General features: G+C 48.1%; 1 protein-coding gene across 4 annotated transcripts in view; it reads right to left on the bottom strand.

Annotated features, from left to right (window-relative positions):
* The window catches only part of PPP1R12C (protein phosphatase 1 regulatory subunit 12C), a 39,961-nt gene extending 17,661 nt beyond the window's left edge, over positions 1–22,300 (bottom strand). For all 4 annotated transcript variants that reach the window (XM_083471796.1, XM_083471798.1, XM_083471797.1 and 1 more), the window contains exons 1-7: positions 21,656–22,300; positions 7,367–7,497; positions 6,771–6,889; positions 5,798–5,957; positions 4,808–4,952; positions 3,499–3,573; positions 876–964 (exon numbers count right to left, since the gene is read on the bottom strand). In XM_083471796.1, coding sequence (XP_083327922.1) covers positions 876–964; positions 3,499–3,573; positions 4,808–4,952; positions 5,798–5,957; positions 6,771–6,889; positions 7,367–7,497; positions 21,656–22,285 — 1,349 coding nt within the window. In that variant the 5' untranslated portion in view covers positions 22,286–22,300. The remainder of the gene's footprint in view (positions 1–875; positions 965–3,498; positions 3,574–4,807; positions 4,953–5,797; positions 5,958–6,770; positions 6,890–7,366; positions 7,498–21,655) is intronic.
* Between the last annotated feature and the right edge of the window lie 3,551 nt (positions 22,301–25,851).

The raw sequence follows: 25,851 nt of genomic DNA, 5'->3' as shown, positions 1-25,851 counted from the left end.
GCTGCCAACCAGCCTAAGCCTAAGGGCTTGCTCCTATGTGCCAATCCTGGAAGTGCTGTACACCTGTATTTCCGTATTAAATCTTTTCCGGCTCTTCAGCCAAAAAGGCTCTCGCAGCAGCTGACAGACAGATCAGTAGAAATCAAGATTGTTCTGATCCTCAGGCCTGCGATGTGACTGAGCAACAACAAGAGTATCTACAACTCAACGGGCAACATGGAGGCTGCGCCCCCAAACCTTGCGCTTTACATGCTTCACAACTTCACACAGGGGAGAGGTGTCTGAGCTGGCACATGGCCTCCATGTCTGAACATGCGCGAGCTAGCGCATGGCTTGCTTTTAGAAAACAACCACCGAGGTTGCCTTGGTGACGTCTCGTAACGAAATGCCCAACCAACGCAAGTTTGAGGCAAGCGAGCCAATGCTTCCTGCTAACAGGAGAGGCTTTGCTTCCCTGCTAATGTTTGTGGGACGACAGGAGACACTTGCAATTTGTACAGGCTCGACGTCTGTAACCACAAAACAGTTGGATAGCCCAACCTGACGTCTGCAGTCTGTAACAGTAAACACTTCTGCAGCAAACCGGGCTGCCAAACTTGCTGCGCGCCAAATAAAGACTTCTCTCTAAACCTGTTTTGCAACGTGCGCTTGGCGTGGGGTTCGCATGTGCCTGTTCCCATACCGCTGAGCCATAATAAGCTGCATCCTAGATTAAAGAACTGATAGCCAACAAGAGCTGCAAGCCAGGGCCTTTACCAACTCGTGGGAAATGACGGCTGGGTACAAGGGCGGAAGCTGTGGATTTTAGAACCAGAAATGCGGCATTAAAAGGTTGGGAACCTAAGAGACAAATGCCCCCCACGCCCACACCTCACCTCCGGTGCTTGCTCGTGTACGATGGGGGCTGCTCCAAGCTGGTGTCAATAACTGCCTGCTTCAGGTGAGCTTCCTTCTTGCTGCGTAGCTGAAGGTTAGGGAGAGAGATGGGGGGTGAGGGTCAAGCTCTCATTTCCCTTTGGCTATGTGACCTTTGTAACGATGAACAGATTTTGCCAGGGTAGCAGAGGGCAATGGCACCTGCCCTTCTGGGCAGACATACCTGGGGCAAGAGCACTGCCCCCAAGGCTTCTGCTTTCTTCAAGGGATCCGCCAAATGGAGAAGAGCAGTAATGGCTGAGATCTGCACTGAACAGTCTGTGGGAATCACGCTGAAACGCTGCTGCTGAATTTAAGGGGGAGGGCGATGTGTTTGGGAAAATAAAGCGCAGATGTGCCCACAGTTGGTGTTTGCATTGAGTGCAGCCGTGAAGGAGCAGAGTTCTTGCACGGCTTAGGAGCTAAGAAAGGTCCGCCACAGGGATGGTCATGGATAAATGAAGAGCCTTGCTGGATCAGAAGAGTGGACGCTGGTGCTCCTTTGGTCTGATCAAGCAGGGCTCTTTTCATGTTCCCGAAGCAACCAGACAGATGCTCCAGGGATGCCTACCAAGAGGAAACGACAGCAACCTTCTCCCCCAGCCACAAGTATTCAGTATTACATTATGTTCTCTGGAAGTGGAGGCAGCGTAGGCAGCCGTCATAACGTGAAACCAGTGACACAATACTTATCTCCTGCTCTCAAAGCAGCTTGTGAATCAACCTGGACTCAAATCTGATATGCGGCCTGGAGCTGGTAAGAGCTGGGAGTCCCAACAAACCCAGGAGGGCACCACAGGCTTCTCGACTTTGCCACACATGATTCTGGAAACCTCCACCATGTCCCCCTAAATCAAAACGCCCCAAACACTTTAAGGGCAGGCTTTGCCAATCTGGCGCCTTCCAGGTGCTGTTGGACTACAACTCCCATCATCCCCAGCCAGCGGCCTCCAACAACACCTGGAAGGGGCCAGGTGGGACAGGGCTGCTCCAGGCCTTTCCCTGTTGGGAAGCTGCTCCAGCCCCTTGCTTCTTCACGTGTCCTGTGTGCCAAGGCTTCTTTCCCCCTTTCTTGCTTACAACCTGGCTCTCTCAAGACTGGTTCTCACAGGAAAACTCCCAGAGGGAAGCAGGAAAGCCCTTAAAAGGTTTCCAAAGGGCCCGGAGGCTGATCTGGTTTCAGTCCACTGGTGGAAAAAGAGCATGCAGCTGACAGGCGGGTGGGAGAAGCCCATGCTGCTTTCCATCCCCTCGGGAACAAGCCTCTCTCGCCGCGGAAGGTTTTTGCCGGGAGCGCTGGAAAAGGGAGGCATGTGGGCTTTGCCAGCAGCCGCCGCTCCGAGGAGGCCCACCCTGCGGTTTCAGAAACGCTGCCCTGGGCTGGTGAAACTCAAATTAAGCTGACAGGCAGGACTGGCCCCGCTCCCTGACCTCCGGCCCTGTGGGGTCGTTGCCGCTCCCCTCTACTTTCTTCTCTTGTGGCTGATGCTGCACAAGGTAGGAAGGTCGTGTAAAATAACATGAACCAAGACTGAGCCTCCCCTGCACCCCTCAAGCATTTTTATTTATTTCAAAAAAGTCAATGGGAAAAAATTCTGGGAAGGGAACAAAAATGTAACCCATGCCCCCATGATGAGAGGAAACAGTTACACACAGAAAATATAGGCTGCTGCTTCATTTGCATGCCATATACATAGCCAACACAGAAATCAGCTCCACTTGGTGCTGAATTATGGTCTTTTTAAAATTGCAAAGGTTACACAGGTCTGGATGAGTCTAGTCAGCCATTGCAAGAAACTTTTGTCTGTCCTAATGCACCCAATAAAGGGTGATGGGGGGGGCAGGAGAAAAATTACCCCTGAAGTTTACTGAATTAGCACACAACCTCTTAAAATATTGTTTGTGTGTACATGCTTCTATGTAAACACACACATATATATACACACACACACACAACAACATCTGTTAAGATGGGAGTCCTAGATAAATTGCAACTATTCATTAAGCACCTGGGCAAATGAAATGTCTTCAGCTGGCACCTAAAACTCATCAGGTGAGGTGCCAGGTGAGCAGCCCTAAGGGAGCTGACGGAGGAAGAAGCAAATAGCTTCTTCCTCCGTCGCTGCCTGACTAAGTGCCGACGGTGGGAGCCACAAGGACCCGCCTGTGAAAAGGGTCAAGAGGCTGGGTTTTTTTGGCCCAGGGACACCTTTTTGTACCTCAGGTTTTAGCATGAGACATTCGTGAAGCAGGCACACAGCACAATACCACCAGTACGACTGCATCTTAATGGGTCTGACAGCAGCAATGACGGGGCACAAGCAGCTTCTATTTGGGACTAGGGGTCTTGCAAGCTCCCCCCAAAGCAGCTCCTCCCTCAGCCCAACTCCTCAAATTGGCACCTGCAAGGTTTCCCTCCCATTCCAGAAACAAGGCGTTCAAACGCTGTCTAACTCCACACAAGAGCGAGGGCTCCACGCGCCACACGCTTTCTGCACAGACCCTAGGCAGCGGTCCCGATTCTGTTGTATCTGCCACACACGGGGGCGGGGGGAGAGAAGGGTAAGAAGAAAAGTCACTCACGTCGATTTGCTTGCGTTGGAGATCCTCGAGCAGAGCCAAAGTATCCTCATCTGCAAGGTCGCAGGGACGCTGGCCCTAGGATGGGGAGGAAACAGCTGGGGCTGAGAAGGGCTCCTTTCGTCACGGTTTGCCATCAGAATAAAACTGGGAAACATGGTGGGTGAAGAAGCTTCCCTCTGGTGTAGATACGTCTTCCTTCAACTTACCAGCTGTCCTGCCTCCCTCCCTCCCTCCTCCAAGCCCACCCACCCACTGAAGAAAGCAACATCCAGGGCTTCTACGAGTTACACTCGATTCCCCACCTGCTTAGAATTACTGGCTGCTGTTTTCAATGAGGGGAGGAAATAAACCCACCTTGGTAGGTACAAACAGAGGGCTTCTGGTTCTTAGCAAGGGGGTAGCCCTTGCAGAAAATAATCTGGAGGGGAGGGGAATGAGAAAGAAGGGGCCACCCTTTCACAGCTTAAGGGGGGGGGGAACCCTCGAAGATGGGAGAAACATCCCCAGCCATTTCAAGACGTTCTCCTCTGTCGTACCACACAACCAAGTCAAGCCTTTCCAGGTCTCTGTCCTTCCTCCAGCATTTTGCAGGATCCACAAGCTTCTATTTGTGGCTGCAGTCAGCAGATTTAGAAAACCAGCCTCCCACATCTCCTTCCCCCCTTTGGGTTTTGGTTTTGTAAATCTTTAACTGAACAACGCAGAATAATAATCTGTTTCTTTTTAAAAAAATAAAACAAAAAGCTCTGTAACCTTAAGAGGCAACATTTTATTTTATTTTAAAAAACCTGTTTAGGACACAATTATAAAAAATGCAGATGGCATTTCAGAAAAGGCATTTCCCCTTCACCTCGTGAAAGAGAGCAAGCCTCGTCCATGGCGGTATCAGCTGTGACAGTGACACAGAAACGCACCATCTAAAAACAACCTGATGTTTCGCCCTCCTTCAGAACCATATTTTTATTCAAAAGAAAATGTATGCAGATGTAGTCAATTAACTGACCCATCAGAATGCTTTGACACTAGTCCATTAAGATTTCCTTAAAATCTGGCGACGGTCCTCATTTTGCTGTCCTAGAAACCCCTCTGCACCAAGAACAGTTGCAAACGTATGAAATTGCCTGAGACCGGGCTGGAGTGCTGGGCCACTTAGCCCAGCCAACCTACTCGGACTGGCAGGGCCTTTCCAATGCCTCAGGCAACACCGTCTTCTCCAGCCCTGCTGTGTGGGCTCTTCCAACTGGAGCCACAAGAAGCCCGGGTTCTGCAACACACCCACCCACCCACCAGCCACCTCCTTTGCTCTCACCACGTTGTTGAGCGCCTCCATGTCGCAGAAGTGCTCTGCCAGGAGGCGACAGGCCTCTTCCACTCCCCAGTGGGCTGCCGCATGCAAGGGTGCCCAGCCGTCTTTGTCCTGCACATTGGGGTCATATCCAGCCTGCAAGAGCAGCCTGCAACAGGGCAAGAGAAAGAAGTGGTCAGGGGATTCCTGGACTGCGGCAGGGTGCCTTATGGGAAAACTAGATATTAATAGACAAAAGAGGGGAAAGGCAGACTCTGGATGGGACAGAGCAAAGATGGTGCTGGATACAAGAGCTACAGGGTCTTCTGTGAGGGCTGGGGGGGGGAGAGATACAGAACTCAAGAGTCCCAAATTATCGAGGGACAAGAATTCTCCTGAATTTGAGGTTCTTGTGGCAGGGAGCAGGTTAAGGAAGAACAGGGGGGACAGGAGACTGGGACTTTTGGAAGAGCGAGTGAGTTAGAGAAGCAGCGTGGATGGAACTTGCTGGAAACCTGCTGGGGTCAGCTCTCTTTTTCTTTTCTTCTTTTTTGAGGGGAGGGGTCCAAATGCTCAAAGCAAGATGGCTGGGAGCAGGATGCTGATATCCTGGATTCTTATCGGCTCCGAGTCACCATCAGGAGGCTGGGGTGGGGACTGGCACTGACTTGGCCTACGCTTTTCCCTAGGCCCCGCCTTTGCTCAGGGGATGTTTGGCAAGGCACGGAGGAGGGGGGGGGGAAATCAGAAGAAGTGGCGCAACTAACCACCTGGGCTGGGAGAGTGGATATGGCAAGTGCCCAAACCTGTTGAGGCAAATAGGAACCTGAGGTGTGATGTTGGCAGCCATTTTGTAAACCTACGTGCTTCTATGATGTTTGACATCTAGCTTAAAACTGTGAGAGGGAGACACGGGATCCCATTTCCTGCTCCAAAAGGAGATTTATCAAAGGGTTTTATGTGCTCAGAATGGATGTCCCTCGGGGCTGGGGGAATCAAGGACCGGGCTCTCACCTCATGACCTCAATGTAGCCTTTGGCAGCTGCCACGTGGAGGGCCGTGGCCCCTGTTTTGGGGTGCGGCTCGTCAGAGATTTTCCCACCGTTCATCCACTGGCGTGCGTCACGAAGCATCACCTCCTCCTCCTCTCGCTTGGCTACTTCTACATCTATCCCTGAAAAGGAGAAGGAGGCGTCACGGGAGAGCCCAGAAGGCGACGACTATGAATCTGAACAGCTGCGGCCGCACCAGAGAGATGCGAAGAAATATGTCTTCTCCTAACGATGCCGAGGAATCCTAGCAACTGGATACTTTTAAAGTCCTTCCTCTTCCAAAAAAACACGTAGTCATCATTGTTTTGAGGAATTTGTGCATGATGTAATTATGGGTTGAGGGCACAATTACATCATACACATATGGCTCAGGGATGGGGAACCTGTGGCCCTCCAGATGAGGCTGGACTGCGACTCCCATCAACCCCAGGCAGTATGGGTCAATGGCCAGGAATGATGGGAGTTGTAGTCTGGAAACATCTGGGGAGTCCCAGGTTCCCCATCCTTAACCTTCACTGGGTTTCGATGCAGAATATGTCATGTACAGTAAGCAAATATGTGCAAATATAATCTTAGTAGACACTGTATTTTTAAACTGTCCCAGAGCCAGGTTTTGGAAGTCGTCATTTCGCTCTGTCTGCAGTAAATAATCCAAGCAGAAAATATTTTGATGGGCCATATATTACAACCCTGTGGTGTAAACTAGGATCCATTTAATTAATCTATTTGGGGTGTGTGTGTGGGGAGGTGTATGAAAACCTGCAAAGTTGACTCTATAATCTTTCTGCAGCACCGACCCCTAAGGAAGGGGGGAAACCCAGCAACCTGGAGGGCTGGTTGGAGAAGCCTGGTGAAGCCCCGAAAGGGTCTACAGAGGGACAGAGCATTAGAGGAAGCAGAGCTACACCATGCGCGGCAGCCTGCTCTCTCCTTACCTCTCTTCCCAATCTCCGAACGCAGTAAGGCCTCCATGTTGTCAGCCTCCGCAATGTCCAATGGCACGTCCCCGTCGCTGTTCACTGCAGCGATGTTGGCACCGTGGTCCAAGAGGTATCTGGGCCAGACAGTGATGCCCAGGGTCAGATCCATGGGCCCATTTAACCCCCCACCCCTGCAATCCCGGATTAGGCCACACAAAAGCCCGTCTCGTGGGGTGACAGTTGCCAAGCGCCGGAATCCTTTGCACCCTTGCCTCCTGAATGCAGACAGTAAGCCTCCCTCCCTTTCAAATGCAGATGGGGAGAAAGGACCACCAACTTGGCTTCCACAACCTTCCTCGTGCCTTAGATAGTTGTGTGCATGATGACTGGCACTTGCTAATCTGGACAGGAGCCCTGTCCCCTTCTGCATCTGGCTATCCTGTGTTGGGAAGGCCATTCAGCCCCAGGTGAGAAGCACTGAAAGACCGGCCTGCGGATTTATTACTGTAATAACTTCAGGCAAAAGGCGTTTATCTACTGCAAGGCCAATAAAGTTATCCGTGAGCTGGCATGGTTTTGGAAGGCCGTCTCCCCTGCAGCCCCAAACTCACTGTGCAATCTCAATGTAGCCGCAGGAAGCAGCAACGTGCAGCGGAGTCCAGCCCTCATTGTCAGCCTGGTTCACGTCGGCTCCGTTTGCCACCAGAAATTCCACCACCTCCATGTTCTCATCAATGCAGGCCTGGAAAAGACAGAAGACTTGTCGCAAGGAAGCTCCCAGCTCCCCGTTTCTCTCTCCTCCACAACAGGGCCAAAGCTCAGTGGCAGAGAGTGTTCTCTGCACAAAGAAGGTCCCAAATTCAATACCTGACATCTCCATGTTGGGAAAGTCTCCTGTCTGTCTGAAACCATAGAGTGTAGACAATATAGAGCTAGATGGACCAATGGTTTGATGTGGGTGGAACACAGCTTCTCATGTTCCTAAGGAACCTTGGCTCCCCTGAGCAAAAAGAGCAGTTCCCTATTGTTCTCCCTTGCCCCACGCAGCACCTTGCCCTCCTTTCCTGGTGCCACAAGGAAATGTCCCATTGCACCACTGTCCCCTAGACAATGCAGACAATGACTGAAGCTGGCAGCCCCTAGCAGAAGGGCAGTGAATGCCACAAACCCCTTCAGAGCTTTTTATTTGCCACATGGTAGGCCAAATAACACCCCAGCCACCTGGGAATTTTATAGTCAATGGTTTGGGCAGATTTCTTTTTTCAAAATTCCTCTCCCAGTGCTTTACTTTTCTGCCAATAAAAATCCTTCCTTTTCATAGGCTCATTAGTAACAGTAAATGGATGACAACTACAAATACGAGGCAAGCTTGTCAGCTTCAAAGCTGCTTTTAATGTTTTCCAGGTGATTATACCTTGTGAGTATGAAAATGAGCATATCTGGCAAAGTTCTTTCAGCTGCCAAAATTTATTAGTTTTCAGCACTTTTGTTTTCCTATTTAAACAAACAATGTATAGGAAGCACACCCGATTGCCATTGCATTTTTTTTACAAGTACTGTATTGCAATACAAATTGCTACATGATACCACATTCAAACCACAAGAAGAAAGTGTGGTTTAATTTCTCCTCAGATACTCCAGGTCAAATGTTTGTGGTGTATTAGGACAAAAAAGTGACACGTGGATACTTTTTCTAAAGCTTTGTTTACCAGATAGAAGATAAGCACGCTAAATCTAATCTTGGCATCAGAAAAAAATCTGATGCAAACCACACACACACAAATACTATGCAAACCATCCTAATTTGCATAAGAAAATCTTCCCAGTTCATCCCCCCCCCCGCCCAGGAAAATCCCCACCTCTATTGGCAGCCTGATTCGCACAACAGGCTCCACCAAACCCTGGCTTAGCAACTTTGCATGGGCTTCAGAAGAAGAGCTTGCAGCCGCTTTCCCCCTTCCTGGTCTTTTCAACTGCTGTGCTAAGCCGAGCCAAGGTTCGTCTTAGCGCGTCGCCTGAGCTGGAATTCGCGGTTAAGCTCTCTCCTCGCTAACCATAAGCTGTAGCCAAGGACAAACCATGAAGAGAGAGCTTAACCGGTAGTCCCAATTCGGACGGCACGCTAAACTAAGCCTTGGCACTGCAGTGAAAAAGGCAAGGCAAGAGCAAAGCAGCTGTGAGCTACATTCTGGGAGCCTGCACAGTCTTCAAACCAGCTCAGTGCTCCAAAATGCGATGTCAATTGGTGGTGGGGAGAATTCCTGGTAGGGAGGCAGGTTTTAGGTAAACATCAAGAAAAGCTTCCTAATGCTAAGAGGATTGCAGCTCAGGAACAAGCTGCTCAGGAAGGCCACACAATGAATTCCTGGCCATGTAGGGTTTCAAAGAGAGGCTGGAAAGACAATGCTGTCATTGGGCAGGAGGCCTAACAGGATGGCCCACAAAGTCGCTGGTATTTGCACGAATACAGGTAGTCTCATGTGTTAATAGTTAAGTTGTGTTAGGGGAACAATATGATTTAATTTTATAATGTAGGGCCCAGTGCTGACCTGTACCCTGTGCATTCTTTTGCAAACATCCCCACCACAAATGGTAGGCAGGAGAATCCAGCTACCGTATTTTTTCCTCTATAAGGCTCACTTTTTTCCTCCTAAAAAGTAAAGGGAAATGTATGTGCGTCTTACGGAGCGAATGCAGACTGCGCAGCTATCCCAGAAGCCAGAACAGCAAGAGGGATCGCTGCTTTCGCTGTGCAGCGATCCCTCTTGTTGTTCTGGCTTCTGAGATTCAGAATATTTTTCTTCTTGTTTTCCTCCTCCAGAAACTAGGTGCGTCTTATGGTCTGGTGCGTCTTATAGAGCGAAAAATACGGCGCTTCTTGAGCAAGGAGGGAGAATCCTGCCTTAATGCTTTTCCTTATCCACAGGTGAACACACCCAAAAAAAACTTTCAAGAGAAAAACGGGTGGCGGCAGCTAGTAAGCTGAACATTTGGGGAAGAGAGTAGAATATCCTTTGGTGTCCAGGCCCCACTCCCACCCGTTGCCGCGATCCATAAGCGAGTCACATGGCGGCGTTATCACCATCTCTTTAAAAAGGAAGGAAGAGTGCTTCTGTTTGCCCTTTTTCTCTTTTCCCAAGAGGACAGATGGAGGGATGGTGACCAGATGCAAAGGGGGGGGGCAGACCTTCTGAACCAACAACTGCTTTGCAGAAGGGGGAATTTAACAGATGTTGCTTCTTTCATCTCTGCATGACAAGCTGTACACCCTGCTGAAATTACTCTTCGGGGATGATAGGAGCCATAGCTGGGCAACATCTGGAGAGTCCCAGGATCCCCATCCCCTGAATTAAAGAGGCAGGAAGCAGGTCTTTCCAATATTCCAGGAGGCTGGTCATACACGGGTAAAATAACCTTTAAATACTTGGTTGTAAGTTCAACTGGACTTACAACCTGGGTGCAGACATCATTGGGCTTCAACCAGTGGGCCAGGTCTCCTAATGGGATGCAGTCAGATAAGGGGAACTATAGCAGAGCCACTAGCAAGACCTGGTAAGAAATTCTGAAGAGGGTCTCCAAAATGCATGTTTGGCTAAAATGCACATCCCAGGTCCGAGAAGGCCAACGCAGCCCATTCCCAAACTTCACTTGGGAAAGTACAGACACAGCAAGCACCCCCTTCCCTTTCTCAAATGCACAAAAAGTGTGGCTGCTATTTACTGCTCTCTCTGTGCCTTCTAATCTTAAGCGGTTGGGAGAGAAAGCTGCAGGAGCCACCAAAACTCTGGCATTACATTTCCCTGGCTTGGGAAATGTATCACAGTGCTAGGGCGGCAGTGGATAAGCAGCAGATGCTATTTGTCACTTGGTTGCTCATTTGAAGGCAACTTCATCTCAGCCCAGCTGAGATGTGGCTTTTCCCAGCCATGCAATAAAAACTACAGGAAACATGGGCATAGCACTTTCAAGAGTTCAAAGCCATTCGTGTGCATTGCCTATGACAAGGTAAGTTTATTACAATGCCCCATGTTACAGATGGATGGACTGAAGCTGAGATGGGGGGGGGGCACCCAGTAAGTTCATTGCAAGATGCAAGATTCGAACCAGGCGGTTCCTGATTCATAGTTTAAGTCTCTTGGTCTCTATGCAACATGAGTTCCGCTTAGAATGTTTTGATGTATTTTATACAAATTGCACAGGGGAGTGGTTGGTCGTTTGACTTTCAGTTTAGCACAAGTTAGGAGCTGCTAGTTCTTGAAAAATGTGTCTCTTCTCCACTCATTAGGCGGCACAAGTCCCCCAGTGTAGGCAGGGCAAAGTGAAATGAGATATATCACATGAGCAGATGGATAAGACCAAAGAAGGACCATAGCTTCCCCACTCACAGCACAGTCCATAACGGCAGTGTGCTCGATCCAGAAGCCAAACCATGTTTTGCTGTTACACCACAACCAGCAAACTGTGATTTGTACATGCCCTCTAAATTGCAATTGAAAGCCACAGTTTGCTGGTTTGGATGCAACAGTGAACCACAGTTTGTCTTGGATCAGATACAAAATCAACTGGGCTGCACTCTAACTGGGGAACCGGAGTGAAATGCCAACTGTGGCTTGGGCCAAAGCTGAAATAATTACATTAGAGATGAAACAATGCATCAGGGAGCACACAAACAATGCTTTTTTGTGTAGCATCAACCATAATTTGGTGGCATTATGTGCAAAGGAGAGCAGCATTACATCCACCTAAAAATGCAAAGGGGCAACCAGCTTTTCTTTTTTCATAGAATCATAGAGTTGGAAGAGACCACAAGGGCCATCGAGTCCAACCCCCGGCAAGCAGGAAACACCATCAGAGCACTCCTGACATATGGTTGTCAAGCCTCTGCTTAAAGACCTCCAAAGAAGGAGACTACACCACACTCCTTGGCAGCAAATTCCACTGTCGAACAGCTCTTACTGTCAGGAAGTTCTTCCTAATGTTTAGGTGGAATCTTGTTTCTTGTAGTTTGGATCCATTGCTCCGTGTCCGCTTCTCTGGAGCAGCAGAAAACAACCTTTCTCCCTCCTCTATATGACATCCTTTTATATATTTGAACATGGCTGTCATATCACCCCTTAACCTCTTCTTCTCCAGGCTAAACATGCCCAGCTCCCTTAGCCGTTCCTCATAAGGCATCGTTTCCAGGCCTTTGACCATTTTGGTTGCCCTCCTCTGGACACGTTCCAATTTGTCAGTGTCCTTCTTGAACTGTGGTGCCCAGAACTGGACACAGTACTCCAGGTGTGGTCTGACCAGAGCAGAATACAGTGGCACTTTTACTTCCCTTGATCTAGATGCTATACTCCTATTGATGCAGCCCAGAATTGCATTGGCTTTTTTAGCTGCCACGTCACACTGTTGGCTCATGTCAAGTTTGTGGTCAACCAACAACAACAAAAAGATTAAATTCAGATTCTCATGGATCTGCATTCTATGCCGAACAGCAGATGTGTTGCAGGATTCCACACGCTCAAAAAAAGTGTCACAGAGACCTGCAGCCTCTTTTGAGCAGTAGTTTATTTTTTGGGGGGGGGGGAGGAGGCGTTGCTAAAGGAAGAGAATTTGGACCAAAGAGCCTTTGATGTCTTTTCGAGTGCCAGGAATATGCAGCTGTGCTACTTTTCTGCTTCCAACACAAAAGACGTCAGAATTGAAGGCAGCAGCTTCTGCTAGATTTCATCTGCCTTTAATAACAGGCTTTGGATTTGCAGTCAAGAGACCACGCAGAATAAAACTGGTTCAGGCAACAAGCGACAGTTATGTGGGTGTATCGTATCGAGCAGCCTTGAAGTAAGAATTTGGGTCATCTTGAGTTATTTTCAAAAAAGAGAAACACCAAGTGAATGAAAGCATGGAAAAATGGGAGATCAGACACCAGAGTCCTCTCAGAAAAGTATTAGGGAAAAAAGACTCCTAGGTTCTTTGGAGAGAGTTGATTTAACCTACAACAACTACCCTGATTAACAGCAGCTCTCTAGGATCCTAGTCAGAGTAAGGCTTCTCCCGCCATCTGATCCCTTAACTGAAGACCGGATATGCAGGTAACACATGTGCTCTACCCAATGAGAAATGGTCCCTCCCTGAGGCGGAAGGCACATTGTTCCACATGTGGTGGAACTGTAAAAAGATCAGAGAGTGTTGGGAAATGATCTGGGCTGCCCAAACTTTTTTCAAAGAGGGCCAGATTTGATGAAGTGAACATGTGTCAGGGCCAAAATGCGTGCTGAGCTTTTGGGGGGGGGGATTTTACCCCAGGAAATAAACTCCCACAGGGACCAGATTAAGCCCCCAAAACAGACTTTGGACTTGCCTGACCTATAACGAACTTAAGAAAATGTTTAAACGCTCTTTACCTAAAAAGCATGAAGCCTTCCTGCTAGGAATTATGGGTAACGAAATCTCAAAGAAGTTCAGGAGAGTTTTCATGTACGCCACAGCAGCTGCCAGAATTCTAATCGCAAAAGGCTGGAAGGGAGAAGTTATCCCATCCAAACTAGACTGGCAAAATAAATTGAGAGAGTATGCTGAACTAGTGAGACTATCAGCAAGACTATGAGCCGTTACAGATGAAAAATTTACCAGAGTGGGATATATACAGTCTACCTAAAAGAGCACTGCCAAAATATCAATCCATTGGAAGGTCTTGACTGAGTTTCTGCGTGTAATAGGACAACTTTATAAATTTAAAGTAATTAGAATAACGTAGAGAAGATAAAGAATGTAATTTGGGAACACAATGGTGAGATCGGAGGTCATGCCGAATCTATTCGCAAATTGATGTACACAACAAATATCAACTATGGAATGAATGTTTGTTTATTTTTACTTTGTCTTTAACATCTATTGACTATTTGTGTTATACAATTTTAAAACCAATAAAGCAGTTAAAAAAAAGAAAAGAGAAATGGTCCCTCCCTGACAGCCTGCATTTGCTAGTGTGAGAAAGAAAAGACACACAAGAGACAAATCACACAATCTAGCTTAAGGTCAGCAAACGTACTGCTCTCCAGAAGTTGTTGGGACTCCAACTCCCATCAGTCCCAGCTAGGATGGTCAATGGTCAGGGATGATGGCAGCTGTAGTCCAGCAACATTGGGCAGATATCAGGTCGACTACCCTTGATCTGGGACACGGGTGGCGCTGTAGTCTAAACCACTGAGCCTTTTGGGCTTGCCGATCAGAAGGTTGGCGGTTCGAATCCCTGCGACGGGGTGAGCTCCCGTTGCTCGGTCCCTGCTCCTGCCAACCTAGTAGTTTGAAAGCACACCCAAAAAAGTGCAAGTGGATAAATAGGTACTGCTCCGGCGGGAAGGTAAATGGCGTTTCCATGTGCTGCTCTGGTTTTGCCAGAAGCAGCTTAGTCATGCTGGCCACCTGACCTGGAAAAACTGTCTGCGGACAAATGCTGGCTCCCTCGGCCTGTAAAGCGAGATGAGCACCGCAACCCCAGAATCGTCTGCAACTGGACCTAACTGTCAGGGGTCCTTTACCTTTACACCTTACCCTTGATCTAGCCTGTTGCTTTTAAAATTCTCAAACCATTTATCCAGGATAATCACTGTGTTTAATCACTGTGTTCAAATTGGGCTCCAAGGCTGGGTTGGGGTGAACCCTGGTTCAAACTGCACCCACTCTGGACTTATGACTGGATCCCTCTGAAGAGAAAGGGACGCACTGGAATTTCTCCCTGCTCCCACCCTTCATTGCATGGGCTTTGGGACAAAGGAGACCCCATGCCGTCATCCTTGCCCGCAGCCTGGGTGCAACTAGGGAAGGAGTTACTAGGCATGGAGAAAGATGCCGGCTGTTTCACCCAACCAGCCGAGCACTGATATTAATAGCCACTGCCTGGAATGCAAAGATTTCATTTTCCACAAACAAGAGAGACCGGCTGGTGTTGGCTGAAGCTCTTCGGAAACATTCCCTGACTGGCTGTGCTGCGAAAGAGCTACATTTCTCCTTGTTAGGCCCTGCTTCTTCGCAATGAGTTCAGGAATCCTCCTTCGCAAGCTCTGCACCTCCACTTTAACCCCAGTGGAACCATGAGAGGCAACACGGAGGTAAACCGTGGCCAAGTCTCTGCCACACCCCAAGTCTCTCCTCTCACCAGCAGCCCCCACCTGAGAAAAGTCAAGGGAACCATGTATATTTAGAAGGTACATTCTTTGGAATTCAGAGGGGAGCTGACTTTTATTTAAACTTGTTTGTTCCGAAAACTGTACCTTCCAAAAGCCCTTCGTCAAAGAAATATTCATATTTAGAATCTAAATATACGAATAGTTCCCTGATGAAAGGCCCTCTATGGCATAAGATGTGTAGGGTCTTCTGAATTTTGATGATATTGTTGGTATATCTGAATGCATTAGCCTCTCTGCCTTTGCACTGAGGATTCTTCTAACACATTAGGAAAACCTAATCTGATACTCTCTCATTTCTAAGTACTTAGAAGACAGTTAAGCACTTGTGGCAGAGCTATACCAAATGAGCAAGATTTACATAATTTTGAAAAAAATCAAACAAGAGGCCATAAGGGGTTCTACAGCGGCCATCTGTGCAAAATTCTCCATTTTTGTTCTGGCGAGGTATGAAACAGGATGCAACCCAGGAGATATTGTCTAACCACATGAGGTGTTTGGAGAAATTGTTGTCGTTGTTACGCGACAGTGGCCATCACTCATGTGTGCACATCTATCTATATCCGTTTTACATGTAGATTTGTTGTGTTTAGTCATGAACCACCTTTTATATCAATTTTTTTTTGGAGTCCCTGCGACCCTTTTTGAGATTTATTCCTTGACATCTACTAGCCTGAGCGAAAGCCAGTTATCTAACCCACGGCAGGTCTGCAACGAAGGAGAGTCTCCTGCCCTTGTTCTCTTCTCCTTTCCCATTCCCTCTTCTGAGCAGAACATAAGATAAATAAACAAAACAAAAAACTTAAGAATCCCATGCCTGCCTGTCGTGCTGCCTATTTATGGCTACACCTTGGAAACTGGTCCCGCATCCAACTCCCAGGCTTATTTTTTCCTTTCCAAAATCCAGGGAAAACACGTTGCAGAAACAGGCTTCAAAATCCACCACGCTCCCTGCCGTTCTCAGAACGTGGTAGAGTAAGTTTGGGCCGTTCCAAATTCTGCCCTGGCCAGAAGCCAGAGGAGCATCAGAGGCACAACCCGGCAGTGAGGACAGGCACAAGGATAACTCTGGGAACATAAGGCGAGCGGAGGACTCACGGGTTTGCAAAGAAACAAGAGGACTCGAAGCCAAGTGGGAGGCAGCTAGAAGACAAGGCTCTTGGTTCAGCTTAGAAAACGAGAAGACAGCAGCAGTTCAGTGGGGCCACGGGTGCCCCATTCTCCAGCCAGGCATTATGAAACAAATAGATAAACCCTACCTATGTCTTTTATTTGTTTGTTTGATAGTCAGTTGGTTTTATGCTCCACCTCCAGCTAACAACCTAAACCTGTTCAGTTTATGGACCGCTACATTGGTTCATGCACACAGTAAGAATACAATGTTAAAGCCATTAATTAAAAACCAAAGGATTGCAGCAACTTTGACTAAGCTTAGCATTGACAATTATCTGTAATGCCATCATATTGAAACCACTGCCACCTTACTAAAATCACTGCCACCTATGACCCCAACGCCTGGACAAATAAAACATGTGTTTTGCTTTCATGCAAATGTTTCCTGTTGTGGGGGCCAACCGGAAGACAGCTGACCATAAATACGGATGGCCGTATGTAGCTGTTAGAAGAAGGATGGGGAACCTGTGGCCCTCTAGATGTTCTTGGGCTCCAGTTCCCATCATGCTGAACCACTGTCCACACTAGCTGAGACTGATGGGAGTTGGAGTCCAATGACACTGGAGGGACTGCACATTCCCCAGCCCTGCACTAAAGATACCTGGGAACTGAATGGTTAATGAAGAGAGCGCCCATAGGTATAAGATGAATGTTGTTCTCCCCGCCCCTTCATCCTTTACCACTGGGAGAGTATGACAGGCCTAAGGTCACCCAATGAGCTTCATGACAAAGTGGGGATTTGGACTCAGAGCTTCCAGGTCCTAGTCAGACACTCTAACCACTAGACTACAATACACAGGCTCTTTTTTATATAAAAGATTCCACACAGTGATTACTCAAGAGTTTGCTTTTAAGAAAAAGTTTCAATGCAAAGTTAAATCGAGTGCTGCTCCTAGGAAAATGTGGATTCCTCAAACTGTATAAATGAAATTGGCGGAAAATAAACAGGTTTGAACGTAGTACATCACTTATCTTGCTTCAAGCTGGTCACAGGGAGAAGCGAAGAGCTATAAAAAAAGAATACCGAAGAACTACTCCAACACCACAGGAAACCCTCCTGAACCTTCCCACTGCTTTCTGAAATTTCACAATGTTAAAGACTAGAAAGTTTCATTTGTGTGTGTGTTTTTAAAGGAAGCCAGTTCCAGCCCCCGCAATTCCATAACTGTGGGATGCACAAACTTTCAATCTTCAAAGTGCTTCAGTACCCTCACATCTCAACTCACTTCTATCACATCTCCATATTTCTATTTTGAAGCAGGATTAAGTGAGGCCAATCTCTGCAAAGCCACCTGCGGAAATCTTAGTATGTTAAGTGCCTCTGTGGCTTGGAGATCTGCTCCAAATCAAAACCATTTCTGAAAGGCTTAGCAACCCATTTGCTGGCGGCTTCCCCCATTAGGGACCCGGGTGGCGCTGTGGTATAAACCACTGAGCCTACGACTTACTGATCGGAAGGTCGGAAGTTCGAATCCCCGCAACAGGGTGAGCTCCCATTGCTCGGTCCCAGCTCCTGCCAACCTAGCAGTTCGAAAGCACGTCAAAGTGCAAGTACAGTGGTACCTCAGGTTAAGAACTTAATTCGTTCTGGAGGTCTGTTCTTAACCTGAGGTACCACTTTAGCTAATGGGGCTTCCTGCTTCCGCCGCCGCATGATTTCTGTTCTCATCCTGAAGCAAAGTTCTTAACCTGAGGTACTATTTCTGGGTTAGCGGAGTCTGTAACTTGAAGAGCTGTAACCCGAGGTACCACTGTAGATAAATAGGTACCGCTCCGGTGGGAAGGTAAACGGCGTTTCCGTGTGCTGCTCTGGTTTCACCAGAAGCAACTTAGTCATGCTGGCCACATGACCCAGAAAAACTGTCTGCGGACAAACGCCGGCTCCCTCAGCCTGTAAAGCGAGATGAGCACCGCAACCCCAGAGTCGTCTGCGACTGGACTTAACTGTCAGAGGTCCTTTACCTTTACCTCCCCGCCCCCCGATTAGTTCTAAATCCTAAGGTAGAACCCCTCACATGGGCAGAAGCTGCATCTTCTCCCTAGACCAGGACTCATTCCTTTCACCACCACCCGCTCTGCCAGAGTTTGACAGACTGGTGTTTGGAGATGGCGGGAGGATGGGGACCAGGGCAAAGAGCCAAGCAGCATCAAGAGAATGAAGTAATGGAAAATTATCCAGGAATGTGTATGTGGGGCGGGAGAAGAGCATGGAAGGGGACAGCAGAGCCCAGAGCCTCCTAATGAGAAACCCAGGAAAGGGAAATGTGGTTCAGGCATAACTGATCTTCCACACACAGCTATACTGTGCATACTTTGTGGATGATAAATCCGGTGGGAACTGCAAAGAAAGGGGGCATAATGCATCCACGCAGCCAACAGAATAACACCAAGACTAAGGCTGCAATCTTGAAACACGCTTACTAGGGAGTAAGTCCCAATGAGCACAGTGGGATTTACTTCTGAGCATACGCAAGGCTCAATTAACACACTGGAACCGTGCCTTGGACTCGCACTGCCTCCCTGCAGTTAAAATTCCCTCCCTCACTTCCTGGTTCAGGCACAGCATGGCTTGCCATTTCATCTGAAAACGGCAGATACATTTTGGCTGGACCAAGTAGCGATGGAGAGAACTACAAGGGGAAGGAGGGAAGGCATGACACCAAAGCAACATCTGGATGGCCACACCGTGGTTTGGTCGTTGGGTGTGACCAAACCATTCATAAACCACGAAGCGTTCATACAGGATATTCCGCTAACCTCAATGTAATATGAACCTGGTGAATCAGGCCAATGGTTCTAGTCCAGCAACCTGTTCTCACAGTGGCCAACCATATGCCCCCATGGGAGGCCTGCAAGCTGGACATGGAGCACAACAGCACTCAGTCCAGCGCCAATTCCCAGCAACTGGTATTCAGAGGCACAACCTGGTGCCTTCCAAAAACATATATAGGGCACAACAGTTGGCAAAGGCTGATTTACAGTGTCAAGCACAGGAGACAGGCTTGCACGCAGTCATTCCCCTGGATACCTGTAAATATTTATTCTGCCATTACCAGGTTGGGCACTGCTTTATTTTTGGGTGAAGACAAAGAAAAGTAGGTGCTGAGCAGTTCCTTCTTCTCTTTGCCACTCAACAGCATTTCTCATGCAAAGGACCTACCACTTGCTTGTTTTCCTCTTGTTTTGAACTTAGCTGAAGAAACATTTTTATTATTATTTTCAATCTCTCATGAAAGCTGGAGCTCATTCTGAGCTTGGGCCCACCTGACATTCACCCTGCAACTGTTGGATACTTGTGTATACTCCTCTATTGCAACTTCTCCTTCCTCCCATTTCTTAGACATGCCCTTCTTAAATCTCAGCTCATCAGTAAACTCCTTATGCAGTCACATCCATTTCTTTAGTTACATTTCTTTCTTGCTGGAATTGTCTGCACATGTGCCTTCAATATTTCACCCCCATCCACCTTGGACTCACTTTCTTTTGAGAATTTCTGATTGTAGTATCTCACCCAGCAGTTCCTTAAACTTTCTGAAATCTGAAGTCCCAAATGCATGTCTGACTACACTCAGCTTTTCCTTGCCTCTGTATCATGAAACCCAAGAGGCCACAATCTCTTCCTCCCTAGATTTCCTGTATTTCCACTTCATTGATCAGTTCCCCACTGTTGGTGAGGAAAAGGTCCAAAATAGATAACCCCCTTCTTGCTTCTTCTACCTACTGGGAAATGAAATTGTCAATGAGGCAACACAGGAATTTGTTGGACCTTACATTATTGGCAGAGTTTGAGTTCCAATAGATATTGGGGTAGTTGAAGTCTCCTATGACTACTGTATCCCCCCTTTTTCAATGTTTGGTAATCTGCTGTAGGAAGGCATCATCCAAGTCTTCAGTCTGGCTTGGAGGTTTACAGCACACAACTACAGTAGGCTCACTGTTGCTTCCCTCTCCTACAATTTTTACCCATATACTCTACAGTATCTATTCACACCGGATATACCATTCTCAGAACAACAGCCTGCAGTTAGGTGTTTCCAAAGTCCTACGAGCAGACTGGTAGCTGTTAAAGTGCGGTAGAAAATAGGTTTTTTCCACCCTTTCTATTTATGCTTACAAACATAGCAAGGTTTCTGAGCTGTGTTATCATTTATCCAGTAAAAGAATAAGAGATGGTGGCATTTGATCTCTATATGATGGTGATGGAACTAGCAGCTCAACTTTGCACACTGGAAGTGACTTACATCACTAGGTGAAAGGTGGAATTATATTAAGAAGGAACATAGGAAGCTGCCTAATATCTATTCAGACAATTGGTCCATCCTGCTCAGTAATGTCTAAACTGGAAGCTGCTCTTCAAGGTTTCAAACAGCAGTCTTTCCAAATTCCACCTGAAATTGCTGAAGTTTGAACCAGGGATGTTTTTCAGGGAAAGCACTACAGCACCTGTATCATCAGCACAATCTTACTGATACATGGAATTTGGCACAGAATTTTTGACATCTGCTGTGAGAATAAACTGGACCCGAGAACCCTGGGACAATGGCTGCCAGCCAAGACAGGCACTTTCGTGACAGAGAGAACGGTCACTGTTGCGACTTAGTATAAATGCAGAATGTATGTGTGTACCATATAATTAATCAATTAATCTAGCGACCGAGAGCAATCTCAGGCCAGAAGTGATTGAGATGTGCTTTACAAACCTCCCAGAGGATGTTTCCACAGGCAGTGCAAATTCGATTTACTGGGTAGCTGCTACATTAACATTTATCATGCAAAGCGTTCTTTAGCCGTAATCACATGCCAAACTGGGGGATCATCAAACCTTCATTTTAATTTCACAACTGCTAGCCTCATATAATGCAATTTTTTGTGCATGGACCTGGAGCAGCATTCATCTTACAGAGAGCTGTTGGGGTTCAAACCTACCCAACCATTAGCTGATAAAAGGGAACAGATCCTTCTAACTTCACATGAGCCTGTGTGTATGCGTAGAGAGAGATAGGGTGGAGCTGGTTGCAGCGGCTTAATGGCAGAGAATACATACTCTGCAGATGCTCAGAGGCCATCCCTATACACTTCACAGCCAGGCCTTGGCAACAGTGAAATAAGGGCTGGGGAGCATTTCTTAGATGCTCAGAAGTACTCTCATCATATAACTCTAAGCCAAGCCTTGACATTAGTTATACCAAAGCCGGGGCTGCAGGCAGAGGACTTTCTACACCAGCCTCTCCCAAACTTTGGCCCTATAGTTGTTGGACTCCAGTTTCCATCACCCCGATAATTAACCATGCCAGCCAGGGCTGATGCTCGCTGCAGTCTAAGACGCCTGACGTGCACCAAGTTGGGGGAAGGCTGCTTCACACGTCTCAAACGAGGGGGGGGGGAGACACTCTGCGCACGTTCAGAGGCACCCTTTTCTGCTGGGGGTTACGATTCCAGATTTGAAATCCTGTCGCTTATTTCGGCCAGGGGAAAGGAGAGAAAAAAGCTTAATGGGAGGAAGGCAAAAGTAGGGAGAGGGAGGCAGGGAGCTGCCATCGGGGCGCCGCGTACCTGGTGGAGGGCGCTGATGCCGTCCGCGTTGGTCCCGTTCACGGCGCCCGGGTCGGCGCTGAGCATCTCGCGCGCCGCTTCCAGCTCGGCCCCGGCGCAGCAGGCCAGGAACTCGGCGGCCGCCTCGAAGCGGACGGCGCGGGGCCGAAGCCCGGACCCGGAACCCATCCCCGCCGCGGGCACAGCCTCGCTCTCGGCCGCCACCGGCAGCCCCGGAGGAGGCGGGGCCGGGCACAGAGAAGCAGCCGCTGCTGCTGCCGCCGCCGCCTCGGCCTCCGCCCAGGCTCGGAGCTGCTCTCGCCGCCGCGCCCGGGCTCCTTCCCCCTCGGAGAGGGACAGCAGCGGCGCCGCCATTTTCCCCCTCCTGCCGCTGCTGCCGCCGCCAGCCCGGCTGGGCGGCCCTCCCGGCCCAGCTCTAGCTCTGGGCTGAAAAGCAGCAGCAGCGGCGGCGTCGGCGCCTCTCGGCTTCCGTATCGGAAGCGAGAGGGGAGGGGGCGGCGGCAGCTTCAACAGCAGCAGCGACAGGGCGGAGGATGTGGGAAAGGGAACGGCTGCCGCGCGGCATGACGGGAAGTGCAGTCCTCCACACGTCGGGGGCTTCCAGACATTCCGTCGGACTGCAATTCCCATCAGCCCCGCACGGCATGGCCAACGGCACGGAATTGTGGGAGTTGTAGTTTTAACGACTAGGAGGTTATTTCCACACACACACACACACATATATACACCCAAATCCTAGGGGAAAATGCGAAAAGCACAACCTAAGAAGTGCGGGTGGAGATGGAAAGCGGGGGCACTTGTTTATGCCGTTAAAACCACGAGGAGAAGAAACCAGACCCTGGTCCGGATTGCAGGCGGAGAGCAGCAACTATGCGGCGAAAAGCCCTGGCTGCTTTGTCTCGGAGATTGCAGTACAAATCATTAGCCCTACGTTGCCAATTACGGATGTACCGTAATAGCGCGCAACTCTCAAACTTCCCACCTTTTAGGGGGAAACGAAACAGATGTGTGTGGCATGGTGGGAGATGAGCCTGAAGCGCCCCCCCCACAAGTGCTCCTGGGAGATGGAGTTTAAAAGAAGCAGATTTGTGTGGGATTACCATGGAAATATAGTAATTAGAATAATAATAATAAAAAACCCTGACTGCAGGTCTTCTATCAAGGGTGTTGCTCGACTCCAGCTACTATTACTATTATTGTTTATTTTATTTTACATTCTACCCTTCCTCCCAGGGCAGCATACAAGCAATAAACAAGTAGGCATCTAGAAACATCTAAAAACAATTCCTATACAGATCCAGACTGGGGAAGATCTCTACTCAAAAGGCTTGCTGGAAGAGGAAAGTCTTCAGTAGGCGCTGAAAAGACAGCAGAGACTACACTTGTCCAATGTTTAGCAGGTGGGACCAAAAGTCAGGGAGGATGGGAGCAGCAATCAAATAACATCTGAAGGCTCACAGGTTTCCCTTCCTTGTACAGTGGTACCTTGGGTTAAGTACTTAATTCGTTCCGGAGGTTCGTTCTTAACCTGAAACTGTTCTTAACCTGAGGTACCACTTTAGCTAATGGGGCCTCCTGCTGCCGCCACACCGCTGGCACATGATTTCTGTTCTCATCCTGAAGCAAAATTCTTAACCTGAGGTACTATTTCTGGGTTAGCGGAGTCTGTAACCTGAAGCGTCTGTAACCCGAGGTACCACTGTAATGTAATAGGTAGCATAATATATATGAAGATGTGAAGTACTGTTTAGCTCACAACATCTCCATAGTGAAAGCCCTACATGTGTTGCCTTGGAAATGAGAGTGGAAAACAGATTCACTTTCAAATGCTGACAGGAACTGGTGGGCTGTGTGTGTATTTCTCAACCTATTTCCTGTCTCTGAGCCCTCTTCTTTATAGACTTTATGGAACTCTAAGGAAGAGGAAAGACTCAGCAAGTGCCTGTAGAAATATGAAAAGAATGGGGTCACACCATGTCAGCCCTAATCAGCATCTAAGCTTGAGCTGGCTTTCAACTTCCACAAGATATATAAAAACAATAACAGAAATGTCACCAGATACAGCACCGCCACATTCCTAGAGAATCACAGCCAATGCCAGTTTTAATTTTTACCTGAATTTCAGAGTGGGGCTGTATATACGCCATACACGCATAAAGCCCATGACTTCCCCCAAAGAATCCTGGGAACTGTAGTTTGTTAAGGGGACTGGGAATTGCACCTCTGTGAGAGGCAAGCTACACTTCCCAGGATTCTTTGGGGAAGCAATCTGATTTAAATGTATGGCGTATACACAACCTGTGGGCCACTCTGGTCTTTTTCTAACTTTCTGCAAAAAGACCCTGATTGGACACCCGGCATCTCCTGGTAGGGCTGGCAAAAACCTGTAGTCATGCCTTTGACCACTGTCAGAACAGAATGCTGGACTTGACCTTTGCTCTGAACCAGCAGAAAAGGGAATGAAGATTAGCTTGTACTTTTCCCAAGCACCTCCTCCAAATTCCAGGCTCTTTCTGCTTCTTGAGGCTCAGTCTCATTGGCCTTCTGGTTGTGGTCTGCTGCTGGCCTTCTCCAACACTCAGGAAAGATTTCTCTCTTAAGGCCTGGTCTCACACTACTAATGCCCCCTTTTGCTGTATTAACTGCCACAGAAAATTACTTTTCAGTGGCACATTTGCCTGGAAATCTGGAAATCTCATCCTTCAAGCAACCATTGGTGGCCAACGGCACCCAGAGGAACCGAGGCAGGGAATCTCTGGTTTTGTGTAGGCCTGGGTCTATTTGTCCCAGTTGCCCCATACCTCCCCTCCACCCGCCGCCAGCAGCCCTGCAATGTTGCCAAGCGGTACGGCTTGTGCAGGATTGCAAAGCATAGAAGTGCAACAGGCCTGCTGCTATCAGGCTTTCCCCCAGCAACGTCTATGAAAAGGGCCCAGACTGAGCTACCTCTTACGTGCTGCTCTGCTTTCAGCACACTCCTGCTCCTCACTTCTAGTATCCCAATGAAGCCTCTTCTGAAATGGGATGCGGGTGGCTCTCTTGTGGAGTTGCAGGCCTATGTTCAACACACACACAAAATGGCTCCCGCTGCAAACTCTCTCCTCCCTGAGCTCCAGCGCTCCCTCCTTAGCTGCAATAAGTAGGCCCTCTGTTGGAGTGGTACAGCTAGTCTTAAAGGGAGAGTATCGCCACGCACCAAAGTCTCCCAGGTATTCATCCCGTGCTGCTTTTTTTAAACTCTGAGAATTCCCATCACTCTAAAGTAGTATAGCAACCATGTGACCAAGCCTAGCAACTGCCTTGTTTTGCTTTCAATGTTTTTTTTGTTTCGTAACAGTTCCTATCTTTATTTTGGATTATCTATTTTTACCTTCTTTAAAAATAATCAAGGAAAGTTATAAATTTAAAGGCATCCACTTGACCTCTTACAGCTTTGTTGCCAGTACCGCATGGCCTTGAGTACCCCCAGAAAAAAAGCACTGATTATTATTATTATTTACCAGCCTTTCACTCTAATGTCCCAGTGTGAGTTATGGCATTAAAAGACAACATTAAAAACAGTTTAAAGCAACATTACAAGATAGGTCCTCAAAAATATAGACCTCAAGTGCCAAAAGAGGTGTGGAAGCTGTATAATGAGGGTGCCGCTGGCGTACATGAAAATGTTAACCTGCACTCTGAGTTCAAGTTACCAGTGTGGGTATGGCTTAGTAGGCTCTCAGCACCCCCTTCTCAGTTTTTCCTCTCTTCACGCTTCCTGGAACAAGCAAGAAGCCACGTGGCTATCTATGGCTCCCTGCAAATGAAAAGAACCTCTCCAAAAGGGAGATTTTATAGCTTGCTTATTATAGCTAACACAAAGATTGCCTGATTCACTTTGTATGGAAGCCAAGTACTTTTCTTTTCGAGTTGCTTGGAACCCTTTTCTTCATTTTATTTCCAGTGGATGGAGACTTGTTTGCTGTAAGGTCTGGAAACTATTCACTTATTTGCAAAGCTAAGGGTCTGCAATTTATTGTAGCCTAAGCATTTTTGTGGGGAACATTTGCTTAAAGGTGGATGAGGGCAAATGCAAATCTAACCAAGTTTTAACGTGCTTGGAGCAATCGTCATTGTGCTGCCAGTCAGTGTAGACAATAAGGAGCTTGATGGACCAGAAGTGTGACTCAGTATAAAGCAGCTTCTCTGGAAAGCGA

This window comes from Podarcis liolepis (genome assembly GCF_965112155.1).
Source record: "Podarcis liolepis genome assembly, chromosome: 13".
In the NCBI taxonomy this organism is placed as follows: Eukaryota; Metazoa; Chordata; class Lepidosauria; order Squamata; family Lacertidae; genus Podarcis; species Podarcis liolepis.
The sequence above is the reverse complement of the archived record's forward strand: the minus strand, read 5'-3'. Positions and strand labels throughout refer to the sequence as shown.